The sequence below is a fragment of the Martes martes genome, assembly GCF_963455335.1.
Source record: "Martes martes genome assembly, chromosome: 10".
NCBI lineage: Eukaryota > Metazoa > Chordata > Mammalia > Carnivora > Mustelidae > Martes > Martes martes.
This window is the reverse complement of record NC_137898.1, coordinates 87536369-87550688: the sequence shown is the minus strand read 5'-3', so window position 1 is coordinate 87550688 and position 14320 is coordinate 87536369. Positions and strand designations below refer to the sequence as shown.

General features: G+C 39.7%; 1 protein-coding gene across 1 annotated transcript in view; it reads right to left on the bottom strand.

The window, feature by feature from the left end:
* NCAPD3 (non-SMC condensin II complex subunit D3) overlaps nt 1–14320 on the bottom strand; it is a 75887-nt gene that overhangs the window by 45725 nt on the left and 15842 nt on the right. The window contains exons 4-11 of the mRNA XM_080817829.1: nt 6873–7057; nt 5814–5978; nt 5644–5705; nt 5380–5467; nt 3021–3154; nt 1407–1479; nt 479–604; nt 98–350 (exon numbers count right to left, since the gene is read on the bottom strand). Of these exons, the coding sequence (XP_080673955.1) occupies nt 98–350; nt 479–604; nt 1407–1479; nt 3021–3154; nt 5380–5467; nt 5644–5705; nt 5814–5978; nt 6873–7057 (1086 nt within the window). The remainder of the gene's footprint in view (nt 1–97; nt 351–478; nt 605–1406; nt 1480–3020; nt 3155–5379; nt 5468–5643; nt 5706–5813; nt 5979–6872; nt 7058–14320) is intronic.

Sequence of the window (14320 nt, the reverse complement as noted above, 5' to 3'; positions counted from 1 at the left end):
CAATTACTTTTGCAACAGCAAAGAATGATTTTCCTTACAGTCCAGTATCTTGAAAAGCACAAAACAGGTTCCATGTCCCAATGATCACCACACTTACTGTTACTCAGAAGTTCCAGTATGCTCTCCGATGCAGTGGTAACAGATACCTCCAGGCAATGTGCAAAACTGGACAGTGCCTTGCTGCGGACAGTCGGTGCCTTGTCTACACAACGGTCAAATATAATTTCCTGTACCAAGAACTTATGCTTTAAGATCTTCTGATGCTCCATCGAGAGAGTGTTATCTACCGCTCTTTCAGGCAGTTCCAATAGAGCTAAGACAACATCTAGAGTAAAAACCCTGTGTGGAATCTGATAAAGCAAAATCATAAGAATCTCCATCAGACAGGAATATAAACCAAAGTATCCCTTGTGTATTCAGATCTGTCTGTCAGGAGGTTGCAAGAGACGGGAATCAAGATTTTATGCATATCTCCTACCTTGGAACTTCGTGAATATCTGTAAAGCCAGGCAATGAATGTAGCATATTCCCTATTGGGAAGTTTGCTGAGCAGCTGGACCAAGGACTGGGCTGCATAGGTCCGATACTCTGATTTATCAGTCACCTGAAATATAAGCATTAAGAGGCTGTCCAGCCAATATTACCTACAGGACAACTGAAACACATGTTGTGATACAAGCTGAAAATTAGTGAATGAAACTAGTTCAGTGAGTCTTTAAATGTTATAAAAGTGACAAGCAAATTTTAGGTTCCAGACCCCTTTGAAAACTGATCTATAAGAAATCTATAAGCCCTTCCCTCAGAAATTCAAACTTAGCACATAATTTCAGAAAGTTTATGGAACCCCCCTAGAATCTACTACATTCAAGTTAGGAACCATTTGTCCAAACTGCTATAGAAATTGAAGAGATAATCATAAAAATTTGAACATTAACTGGATATTTGATGATATTAAGGAATTATTATATATTTTCTTTGGTGTGTTAGTATTTATTGGTTATGTTTTTAGAGTTCTTATCCTCTAGAGATACATATGAAATATTTAAGCATCAATGGATATGGTGGAATTTGCTTAAAAAAAGAAAAACCCAATGTTTGCATGTGTTGACGAAATTATACATTATAGGGGTATAAGTGACACAAAATTGTTGAAGGTAGGTGCTCATCACCATATTCTATTCATATGTTGAAATTTTCCAAAATAAAAAGGATTGCCCCCCCCAAAAAGAACACTCTGTCAATGGGAACATGTAGTGAAAATATTAAACAAAACTACTTTCCATAATGAATAGACTTATTCACAAGAACAAATATACACACAAGCATACACATTTACCTTCACATCTAGTATATATTTTTATCATCATCTTTATCATTCTTACTATTACTATTAAAGCAAATGGTACCTTGGCACAGATGTGCTGGAGTAAGATACGAAGGACTGGGAATACATTTTCCTTTAGTTCATCCACAAGTGAACTATTTAAAAAAGAAACCACACCCACTGGTTACAATACACCAACTACACAAAATAGTAATTTTTCAATTCTGTTCTCAAACACCATGACTTCTATGTTTTAAAAGTCCTGAATATTAAAAACTATTTACCCCATATTGCAAGCATTGTTTCAGTGAATAGAGTAAAATAGTTTCACAGCAGAAGATCATTCACTATGTCCTATGTGTGGTTTTAGAGAGCTGCTGCCAAGCAGACAGCTACAGTCAGGGAAGAGCAAATGCGCAAACTTTGTATGACTTTTTTGGCTATATACTAAATTTCATATTGAGACTCTAAAATGTATCTTTTTTGGGGTAAATAATAATAAATAAGACATGGCACCACCTTGTGGTAGCTGAGTGAAATGTTTCCATTTCAATGGCTTTGTTAATAATACGTCTCCAAACTTTAATCCAAGATTATTGTAGTTGTTTTTTTTTTTTTTAAGTTTACTTACTTATTTTAGTAATCTCTACCCCCAATGTGGACTCAACCCCATGCCCCCAAGATGAAGAGTCACACACTCTTCCGATTGAGCCAGCCAGGTGCCCCAGATTATCATAGTAATGCCCAGATTTGACCCATCTTTAGGGTTTATCTGTACCATTATGTGGATACTACAGCAATTGGAGACATCATGAACTGTTATGGAAGAACCAAAACGGGTGTTTCCACTTAAAGCATCTTAGCTATTTAATGTTTTAAGAAACCCCCCACAAGAGATATTTGCTCAATGATCAGATGACAGCCTATATATATCTGGATTCTACCATCCACACCCCACATCTCCAACTACACTACATTCCATGTACACCTGCAGGCATGTACACACTCTCATATACTTACCACTTCATTCCACCACCTCCACAGTGCATGCCAAAAATTCAATAAAGGAGGGAAAGAAGAGCCAATGACATAGCAAATATGTCTTCCCCAGTAAAGTTGAGAAATGGAACTTTTTAGGTGAAGCTATGTGATTCATGAGGGGAAAACTGGTCTATCAATTATTGTTAAAGAAGTCAAAATTAACTTAATTCTTCCCTTTAGGAAGTATGGTTGTAGGGGGGAAAAGGATAGAAAAGTGAGAAGAAATGAGGAAAAAGTGGCAAGGAACAAAGAGAAAGAGACTAAGAGAAGACAGAAATACAAAAAGGAAAAGAAGAGGCAGACTCATAAAAGAGGCAAACACTGAGCCAAATGATAAAACAGATGAGAAGCAAACTGTCGTTCCTCAGAGCCTGACTTTACAGACTCATGGGAATCAAGCTGGAGGCCAGTGCTAGTCCATGAATCACAGACTCTGTATCCCTCAGCAATGACCCTGTGCAGAGGCTACCAACAATGAACTCCGGGCCATGTGAACCAGAGGAGCTCTGAAGTGCTTTACTTTGACCCCCAAAACCGTAACAGGCCAGAAATCTGTTAGTTTCCATAGGTGTCAGAAATCTTGGCTAGTACAGGGCCCAGGAGGTTTAAGAGAGACTGATAAAGAGAGTGAAAATCTAAGCTGTGTATGCCTCACCTGATGAACTGGACCGCCTGCTTTCTACCGTTGATGACTGTTGTTGTAATACTAAGGGGAGCACGATGGGCTCCTTCACCTGCTTCTAACATTAATATCACATTCAGCATTTGATGGAAAACACAACCTATAACCTGGAAGAGAAGAAAATTCTATTTAAGAATTGATAAAGAATCCAAGGGCCTCGAAGAGAGTGATGCAGACCACAGTAAACCACTTCATTTTCTTTTCTTTTTTTTTTTAAGATTTTATTTTTTTGAGAGAGAGAGAGAGCACGCTCGCACAAGTTGGGGGGTGGGGAATCAGAGGAAGAGGGAGAAGCAGGCTCCTTATTGAGACAGGAGCCTGACACAGGGCTCAATCTCAGGACCCTTGGGTCAACCTGAGCCGAAGGCAGACGCTTAACCAACTAAGCCACCCAGGTGCCCCAGAGTAAACCATTTCAAGCCGTGTGAAGATAAGTCAGGTTGACAGAGTTTTTGGATGAACACCAGAAACGTGTTTCTTGGACAATTACCAAGTACTCAATAAACACATGATGGAAACAATGTGAAAACACTGCTTACAGGTAGTGATAGGAATGTCATCTAGTTTTTCTCCCTACCCTTTCAAACTGTAGCCCTGAAATTAGGGTAAATAAGAGGATTAATTGTCACTTTAAAATGGCAAAAAAATGCTACCACTAATCCCTTATAGAACAAGGGAAGAATGGTATTTTACACTTGTGTTTTACCTGAAGTTTACAACATGCCTTCCAATATAACACCTCATATAACTTATTCGACTAACCATTCATTCACCCTGTAAATAAAACATGTGCTGAAAACCACGTATGTGGCAAGTATTGCATTAAGCACATTCATATATATTACTAGATTTAATCTCAAACCTCACAACAACTGCATAAGTGAGGCATTTCCATTATATATATATATATATAAAAATATTATTTCCACTTTATACCTGATAAAAGAGCCTCCATGGCTAAAACCAACATGTCTGACATCTAGTCAACCCTCTCACAATTAAAAAATACTACATCATGAGAAATGCTGTAGACCTAAAGGCATAAATTTCCCCATCCAGCTAACCTTTACAAATGTAACAAAGAGCACAGAAATTGAAAGCACTCATGTGAATTCTATCCCACCCATATTTTAAACACAGAAAGGAAAATGGTATAATAAATTATAAAACATGGCATGTTTTCTAAACAGGCATGGCACTCAGCATCTGACAAGCATTCTTTCATTTCCTCCTCCTGACAACGCTGTGCAAAGACTGAGGCTTTGGAAAGGCTGAGTACCTCATACAAGGAGGCACAGCTGAAGGGGGTGGAGCCAGAATTCAACCACTGATGTACACAACCTGGCCCAAAGTCCTGAACCTATTTCATTTCTTTTTCTTAAGATTTTATTTATTTATGAGAAAGAGAGAGAGGAAGAGGAGAGGGAAAGGGACAACCAGACTCCACACTAAATGCCAAGTCCAATGTGGGGCTTGATTCCAGAACCCTGAGATCATGACCTGAGCCAAAAATAAGAGTCAGTGCTTAACTGACTGAGCTACCCAGGTGCCCTCAAACCTACTTCTTCTTCTTCTTTTTTTTTTTCTTTTGTTCCCCAAAGACTAATTGACTTTATTTTATTTTATTTTTAAAAATTTTTACTGTGTTATGTTAGTCACCATCTTTGAACCTACTTCTTAACCAACACGGGACTCACCCTGGAAATTAAGTGTAGCACAGACACCAAAAGCCATAGGACCTCATTCTATTACATTTTTTGTAAAATCTTGTTTTATTAATCACATCCAAGTCTAGTAACACCATAATACTTGAACAACCCTGACTCCAAAGTTTAGATAGTGATACTCTCTCAGTGAGGAAAATCCATATATAAATATTGACTAGGAATGATAACCAGTGATATTTCTATAGAATTCTCAACTGAAATGATATAAACACTAATAGAAATACTGAAGCACACATGAAATTTGCCAAGGAAAACTTGAAAATTCCATGACTGTCTGTTCTTTTGAGAATAATCTGGTGACTGTTTCTCTAAAAGTGACATTCTATTCAGTGTTCTTCCTATCTAATTCACACTGGAACCATTTTTTGTATGAAACCTAACAGTACTTTGCCATGCCCTCCAAGTATTTGAATACCAGTTTGGTTATGAAGAACAGGTAGCAAACAGAAACGGTGATGCTTTTTTTGCTACAAGACATAAGATCATGAAAATGACTTGGTAAATTAAAATGGCAATTACACCAAATGCTGCCAATGTTGTTCCATTGTATGATTCAGATGCTTTCAATTCAACTAGTAATTAAATTAAATCTTTTTCTCCTTTACCTTATCTCCTTCTCCATGAATGGGGGAGCACAGCAAATACAATCCATGATAGGCCAGTTCTGGTACATATTTTACTTGGTTAAGGTTTCTAAAGAAAAAAGGCAAAAGATTAATTAATGGACACAATATTACTCTGAATCTTCTGTAACCCTATAATAAACCATATCCAAATGAATAAATTCTTCTTGTGTGCCAATTAGGATAAAATGGCATTTATACTTTTGCTAGAGCAAAATTTTAGCATTGGAAGAATTAGTGGCTCACCTGGCCTGGGTCACATGAAATTCATGAAGAACTGGTTCAAAATTAGTTAATGCAACAAAGACCTGGAAAACAGATATGAAGAAGACAGCTGATTTTTCCTACTTATTAAGTATTAGCCATCATCTCTGCCCTTTGAGGTTGCCCCAAGGTTTTTAGGAATTCTCACTTACTTCTATGCAATTCTGTATGCACTGTGGCTTTTCTTTCAGAGAAAATTTAGACAGCAGCCTTAAAAAATTCTTCAAAAGGTGAAAGATGGTATTTCGAATTTGACAAAGGTCTCGAGCAGAAAAACAAATACTTTCTTCATCTTCCTGTTCTTCTATTTCATCCACCTAGATTATAAAGATAAGTATAGGTGATGCCTGCTTCACCTGCTGCATAGTAATGCCTAACACTTTGTCCCATGGTTTTTAATGTACTCAAATCCAAGTACAGGTATACTCCACGTGATTGCTGAATTGCTGAGGTGATATGACCCTGATCAGGTCCCTTAACTGCTCTGTCTCCAAAGCCAGAAGAATAAATCATTGGACTAGATGACTGCAGAGTAGGTTCTAGCTCTGTATTTTTGTGTCAATGGGAATTCTTTCATTTCTTGTAAGTTTTCATGCAAAGAACATCCACCATCCTACATAGTCATCACACAAAAATTTGGAATTAATATTATTCCATTACACTCTTATGGACATGGGTCCTCAGATACTTCAATCTTCCCCTTTAATGACGATAAGATAATGTGGCAAATACACCTGTTGGGATGTTGCTAAGCATATCTGGGAATAAGGCTGGTGAGAGATTATGGGGAGGTTGGAAAGATGACAAGGTAGAAACGTATTCTCAGTAGTACACAAAGCATGAAACAACTTAAGGTCATACTGGATAGCTGATGATACTTTGGGATCATTTGGTTATAATCATGATGCCCAAAACCATATTTTAATATAAAGTTAATTGTTGGGGTGCCTGGGTGGCTCAGTGGGTTAAGCCTCTGCTTTTGGCTCAGGTCATGGTCTCAGGGTCCTGGGACTGAGCCCCACATTGGGCTCTCTGCTCAGCGGGGAGCCTGCTTCCCTCCTCTCTCTCTCTGCCTGCCTCTCTGCCTACTTGTGATCTCTTTCTAGCTCTGTGTCAAATAAATAAATAAAATCTTAAAAAAAAAAAGTTAATTCTTAAATCACAATCTTGTGTTGGTACAGATATGTTTTATTATTACATTTACTTCTTACCTCAATATCTTCTTTCCTAGGTGGCTTTCCTCTTTTCCTATTCCCTCTTGGATTTGCCTCAGAATTCTTAGGCTGCTCTTTCTTTCTTTTCCGATTCAAGTTAGATTCCTGAGGCCAGCTCTTCTTTAGAATCTGAATACATTTGTCAAACATCACTTGGTGGAACACTTGATTGGCTACACTGCCTATTTATAAAGAATAAAGAGTAGGTGGGTTAGATTTAATTGTCTTGAGATAGGTCTATAATAACAGATGAAAAATTAATAAGTAAAAATGAGCTTATTATTAACTCTAAATAAACAATGACCCTTAAGCAAATAAATACCATTCAACTTCAGCATCAGGAGATGAGAAATAGTGCTGATTAGAAATAAATAAAATATTCACACCTGACCAAGGAGTAACTGGTTTTATACCTGCATGCGGCCAAAAACTATAAAACTGGACAAAAATGTATAAAATAACTATTTTACAGTCATGGAGCAATAGGTAGCATAGAAACACAGTCTCTGAGGAAACAAAAACAAATGAGGTAAATCCTAAAATTGCCCCACTTTTGTGTTTTGAGGTAATTTTTGGACAAGAGCAGAAAATGGTGAACCCAAATACATTACGACAGTGTTTCTAAGTTGAGAATACAGAAATCAGAGTCAGGAAGGCAAGGGTAGCTGGAGTTTATGGAGCAGAGTACTGGAGAAGCAGAAGCTACATGGAGAAAGAGCTTCAGAGACCTCCATAGGGCTGAATATAAGCTATGTACACAGAGGGTAAAATTTTATGAAAGTAAGCAAAGAACAATTTCCAAGGAGCTAGAAGATGAATATCTTCTGCAACTTACACAGGGTTGAGAAATATTTGAGCTCTGGCCAGCCAGTGCTGGAAACTTAAGACACCTAGAGCATTTAGTAGCCTCTTTGGAAAGAAACACACCTTAAGAGTAGGGCTAAACTAGCTCTAGAGTAAAGGCTACCTTATATCTATTCCAACAAAGCTTTAAAACAAGCCTCAAAAGGATCAAGTTAATCCAGGAATAACTGCTTATCAAAATATACTTAAACACTATTTGAAAAGAAACAATAATGTAACAATGTTTCCAAAACCGATTTTTGAATATGACTATAATACTATATGCAATAAAAACTTGATAAGGATTCATTCATTAGTGTATAGGGTAGGCTACCATGAAGTAATCTTTTTTAAAGATTTTATTTTATTCATTTATGAAAGAGAGAGAGAGCATGCATGTGTGCACTCATGAGCAGGAGAGAGGCAGAGAGGAGGGAGTGGGAGAGAGATAATCTCTCAAGCAGACTCCATGCTGAGCTCAGAGACTGACATGGGGCTTGACCTCACAACCCTCAGATCATGACCTGAGCTGAAACCACGAGTCAGATGCTTAACTGAGACACCCAGGTGTCCCAAGAATACAGTATAATCACTAACATCAGAAGTAGGTTCTCTGAAATGACCAATACAATTAATAAACCTCTAGACTAAGGAAAACAACAAAAATATACAAATTACCAATCAGACATGAAAGCAAATAACATATCACTATAGATTTTACAAAAAAAAAATTTTTTTTCAAAGAAAACTCCAAGCCCAGATGGCTTCACTATTGATTCTACCAAATATTTAAGGCAGAAAAACAATACCATCTTCACAAACTTCCAAAATATAAAAAAGGCAAGAACACTACCCAACTCATTCTACGCGTGGTATTATCCTGAAACCCAAACCAGACAAAGGTTTATCAAAAAGAAGAGTATCTCTTGAGGAGGAGGAGGGGAGATGGTGGAGGAGTAGGAGACTAAAATATCATCAGTCCTAGGAGGTCAGCTAGATAGTTATCAAACCATTCTGAATACCTACACACTCAACAGGAGATAGAAGAGAAGAGCAGCAATTCTAGGAACAGAAAACTGACCACTTTCCGGAAGGTAGGACAAATGGAGAAGTGAATCCAAAGCAACAAGAGGATAGATCACTGGGGGAGGGGCCGGCTCCCAGCAGTGGTAGAGCAGCAGAGCACAAAATCGGAACTTTTAGAAGTCTGCTCCATTGAGGGACGTCGCTCCAGAGGCTAAGCGGGGGGTGGAGCCTTCGCGGGGACAGTGTGGTCTCAGGACCCAAGGGGTCACAGAAAGACCAGGGGTGTCTGAGTGTGGCAGAGCTCCTAGGTATTGGAGCAGGAAAGCCAGCTACAGGGACGGAGCTAAGGAGTGAGCTCTCACCTCGGGGTTACCTAAAACCGTGATCCAAGGCAGAGTTGGCCCACTGCTCTTCCAGCAGTGACCCCACAAGTGGCAGATCTGGAGAGACCCCTCCCCCCCTCCTTCCTCCTCCGGGAGGAGCAGTGCAGGAGCACGATGTAGGAACCTGGTGTGTTTGGAAACTCCAAAGGGGGCCGTGTGCCAGAGACAGAAACACACGGCCACAGGCTGGGTAAGTACAGAAGTGCGGCCAGAGACCAGGGAGACAGGAGGGATTGAATGCTTTTCTCTGAGGGCACACTGAAGAGTGGGGCCCTGAGCTCTCAGCTCCTACAGGCTGGAGATTTGGAGGACGCCATCCTCATTCCCGACCTCCAGAGCTGTATGGCAATCATTCAGGAAATAAAAGCTACCAACAGTGAACCCAAGCAGATTACTTAGCCTAGCCCCCAGCAAGGGTGGTGCAATTCTGCCTTGGGCAAAGACATTTGAGAATCACTGCAACAGGCCCCTCCCCCAGAAGATCAGCAAGAACATCTAGCCCAGACCAAGTTCACCAATCAATGAGAACTCTGGAACTCCAGAGCTAGGGGAAAGCAACACCTAGAACTCATGGCTTTTTCCCCATGACCCTTTAGTCTTGCAAAGTTTAATTTTTTTTAATGTTATTTTTTTCTTATTCTATTTTTTAAACTTTTCCTCTTTCCTGTTTTAACATTTTTAACTATTTTATCAATACTTTTTAAAAAAGTTTTTAAATCTTCATTATAATAGTCATATATTATCCCTTCATTGTACTTAATCTTATTTTTTGTATACATATAGGTTTTTTTTTTCTTTTTTAAAATCTTGGGATACGATTTCTTCTAATAGATGGAAATATACCCTAGAATCTAGCACATGGCTTTGTTCTATTCTCCAGGCTGATCACATTCTCTCCACTTTTTTTTTTCAACCAACTTCTTATCTTATCAATTCTTTTTAGAATCTTTTTAAATTTTGATCTTTACAGTCATATTCCAACCCTTCATCATGTTCACATTTATTTTTGTATATATATAAGTTTTTCCTTGTTTAAAATTTTGGGAGTGGGGGAGGAGTCAAGATGGCGGAGAAGTAGCAGGCTGAGACGTCATCGGGTAGCAGGAGATCAGCTAGATAGCTTATCTAACCATTGTGAACACCTACAAATCCAACGGGAAATCGAAGAGAAGAAGAGCAACAATTCCAGAAACAAAAAATCGATCACTTTCTAAAAGGTAGGACCTGCGGAGAAGTGAATCCAAAGCGACGGGAAGATAGACCCCGGGGGGAGGGGCCGGCTCCCGGCAAGCGGCGGAGCGACGGAGCACAAAATCAGGACTTTTAAAAGTCGGCTCCACTGGGAGACATCGCTCCAGAGGCTAAACTGGGGGGAAACCCAGGCGGGGTCAGCATAACCCCAGGTCCCGCGGGGTCACAGAAGGACTGGGGGTGTCTGAGTGCCGCAGAGCTCGCAGGTATTAGAGCGGGGAAGCCGGCTACAGCGACAAAGCCGAGGAGTGAGCTCTAAGCCCGGGGTTACCTTGTGCCGGTCGCAGGCCGGGTGGGCTCGGAGCGCAGCCGGAGGCCACGGAGACAGAAATGACCCAGCGCTTTTCTCCAGCTCCAGCAATTGACTGCTTTCCTCGAGGCACGACCGCAAGCCAGGGAGGCGGGGCTGTTGGGCGCTTTGCTCTGAGAGCGCACTGAGGAGCGGAACCCCAAGCTCTCGGCTCCTCCGGGCCGAGAGATTGGGAGGCCGCCATCTTCATTCCCGTCCTCCGGAACTCTACGGAAAGCGCTCAGGGAACAAAAGCTCCCGAAAGCAAACCCGAGCGGATTACTTAGCCCGGCCCCTGTCAAGGGCGGTGCAATTCCGCCTGCGGCAAAGACACTTGAGAATCACTACAACAGGCCCCTCCCCCAGAAGATCAACAAGAAACCCATCCAAAACCAACTTCAGTCACCAAGAACGGCGGAATTCCACAGCAGGAGAAAGCAAATTTTATCTGGACAAAATGACAAGGCGGAAAAACTCACCTCAAAAAAAAGAACAAGAGGCCGTACCGAAGGCTGGAGACCTAATCAATACGGACATAGGTAACATGATGGATCTAGAGTTCAGAATGACAATTCTCAAGGTTCTAGCCGGGCTCGAAAAAGGCATAGAAGATATTAGAGAAACCCTCTCCGGAGAGATAAAAGCCCTTTCTGGAGAAATAAAAGAACTAAAATCTAACCAAGTTGAAATCAAAAAAGCTATTCATGAGGTGCAATCAAAAATGGAAGCTCTCACTGCCAGGATAAATGAGGCAGAAGAAAGAATTAGTGACATAGAAGACCAAATGACAGAGAATAAAGAAGCTGAGCATAAGAGAGAGAAACAAATACTGGACCACGAGGAGAGAATTCGAGAGATAAGTGACACCATAAGACGACACAACATTAGAATAATTGGGATTCCAGAAGAAGAAGAAAGAGAGAGGGGAGCAGAAGGTATATTGGAGACAATTATTGGAGAGAATTTCCCTAATATGGCAAAGGGAACAAACATCAAAATCCAGGAGATGCTAAGAACGCCCCTCAAAATCAATAAAAATAGGTCCACACCTCGTCACCTGATAGTAAAATTTACAAGTCTTAGCGACAAAGAGAAAATCCTGAAAGCAGCCCGGGAAAAGAAGTCTGTAACATACAAGGGTAAAAACATTAGATTGGCAGCGGACCTATCCACAGAGACCTGGCAGGCCAGAAAGAACTGGCATGATATATTCAGAGCACTAAACGAGAAAAACATGCAGCCAAGAATACTATATCTGGCTAGGCTATCATTGAAAATAGAAGGAGAGATAAAGAGCTTCCAGGACAAACAAAAGCTGAAAGAATTTGCAAACACCAAACCAGCTCTACAGGAAATATTGAAAGGGGTCCTCTAAGCAAAGAGAGACCCTAAAAGTAGTAGATCAGAAAGAAACAGAGACAATATACAGGAACAGTCACCTTACAGGCAATACAATGGCACTAAATTCATATCTCTCAATAGTTACCCTGAATGTTAATGGGCTCAATGCCCCAATCAAAAGACACAGGGTATCAGAATGGATAAAAAAACAAAACCCATCAATATGCTGCCTACAAGAAACTCATTTTAGACCCACAGACATCTCCAGATTTAAAGTGAGGGGGTGGAAAACAATGTACCATGCTAATGGACATCAGAAGAAAGCTGGGGTGGCAATCCTTATATCAGATCAATTAGATTTTAAGCCAAAGACTATAATAAGAGATGAGGAAGGACACTATATCATACTCAAAGGGTCTGTCCAACAAGAAGATCTAACAATCTTAAATATCTATGCTCCTAACATGGGAGCAGCCAACTATATAAACCAATTAATAACAAAATCAAAGAAATACATCGACAGTAATACAATAATAGCCGGGGACTTTAACACTACCCTCACTGAAATGGACAGATCATCTAAGCAAAAGATCAACAAGGAAATAAAGGCCTTAAATGACACACTGGACCAGATGGACATCACAGATATCTTCAGAACATTCCATCCCAAAGCAACAGAATATACATTCTTCTCTAGTGCACATGGAACATTCTCCAGAATAGACCACATCCTGGGTCATAAATCAGGTCTCAATCGGTACCAAAAGATCGAGATCATTCCCTGCATATTTTCAGACCACAATGCTCTGAAGCTCGAACTCAATCACAAGAGGAAATTTGGAAAGAACGCAAATACATGGAGACTAAACAGCATCCTTCTAAAAAATGAATGGGTCAACCAGGAAATTAAAGAAGAATTGAAAAAATTCATGGAAACAAATGATAATGAAAACACAACAGTTCAAAATCTGTGGGACACAACAAAGGCAGTCCTGAGAGGAAAACATATAGCGGTGCAAGCCTTTCTCAAGAAACAAGAAAGGTATCAAATACACAACCTAACCCTATACCTAAAGGAGCTGGAGAGAGAACAACAAAGAAAGCCTAAACCCAGCAGGAGAAGAGAAATCATAAAGATCAGAGCAGAAATCAATGAAATAGAAACTAAAAAAACAATAGAACAAATCAACAAAACTAGGAGCTGGTTCTTTGAAAGAATTAATATGATTGATAAGCCCCTGGCCAGACTTATCAAAAAGAAAAGAGAAAGGACGCAAATAAATAAAATCATGAATGAAAGAGGAGAGATCACAACCAACACCAAAGAAATACAAACAATTATAAGAACATACTACGAGCAACTCTATGGCAACAAATTTGACAACCTGGGAGAAATGGATACATTTCTAGAGATGTATAAACTACCACAACTGAACCAGGAAGAAATAGATAACCTGAACAGACCCATAACCAGTAAGGAGATTGAAACAGTCATCAAAAATCTCCAAACAAACAAAAGTCCAGGACCAGACGGCTTCCCAGGGGAATACTAACAAACATTTAAAGAATAATTAATTCCTATTCTCCTGAAACTGTTCCAAAAAATAGAAATGGAAGGAAAACTTCCAAACTCATTCTATGAGGCCAGCATCACCTTGATCCCAAAACCAGACAAGGATCCCACCAAAAAAGAGAATTACAGACCCATATCCTTGATGAACACAGATGCGAAAATTCTCACCAAAATACTGGCCAATAGGATCCAATAGTACATTAAAAGGATTATTCACCACGACCAAGTGGGATTTATTCCAGGGCTGCAAGGTTGGTTCAACATCCGCAAATCCATCAATGTGATACAATACATTAATAAAAGAAAGAGTAAGAACCATATGATACTCTCAATAGATGCTGAAAAAGCATTTGACAAAGTGCAGCATCCCTTCCTGATTAAAACTCTTCAAAGTGTAGGGATAGAGGGCACATACCTCAATATTATCAAAGCCATCTATGAAAAACCCACCGCAAATATCATTCTCAATGGAGAAAAACTGAAAGCTTTTCCGCTAAGGTCAGGAACACGGCAGGGATGTCCGTTATCACCACTGCTGTTCAATATAGTACTAGAAGTCCTAGCCTCAGCAATCAGACAACAAAAAGAAATTAAAGGCATCCAAATCGGCAAAGAAGAAGTCAAACTATCACTCTTTGCAGATGATATGATACTATATGTGGAAAACCCAAAAGGCTCCACTCCAAAACTGCTAGAACTTATACAGGAATTCAGTAAAGTGTCAGGATATAAAGTCGAT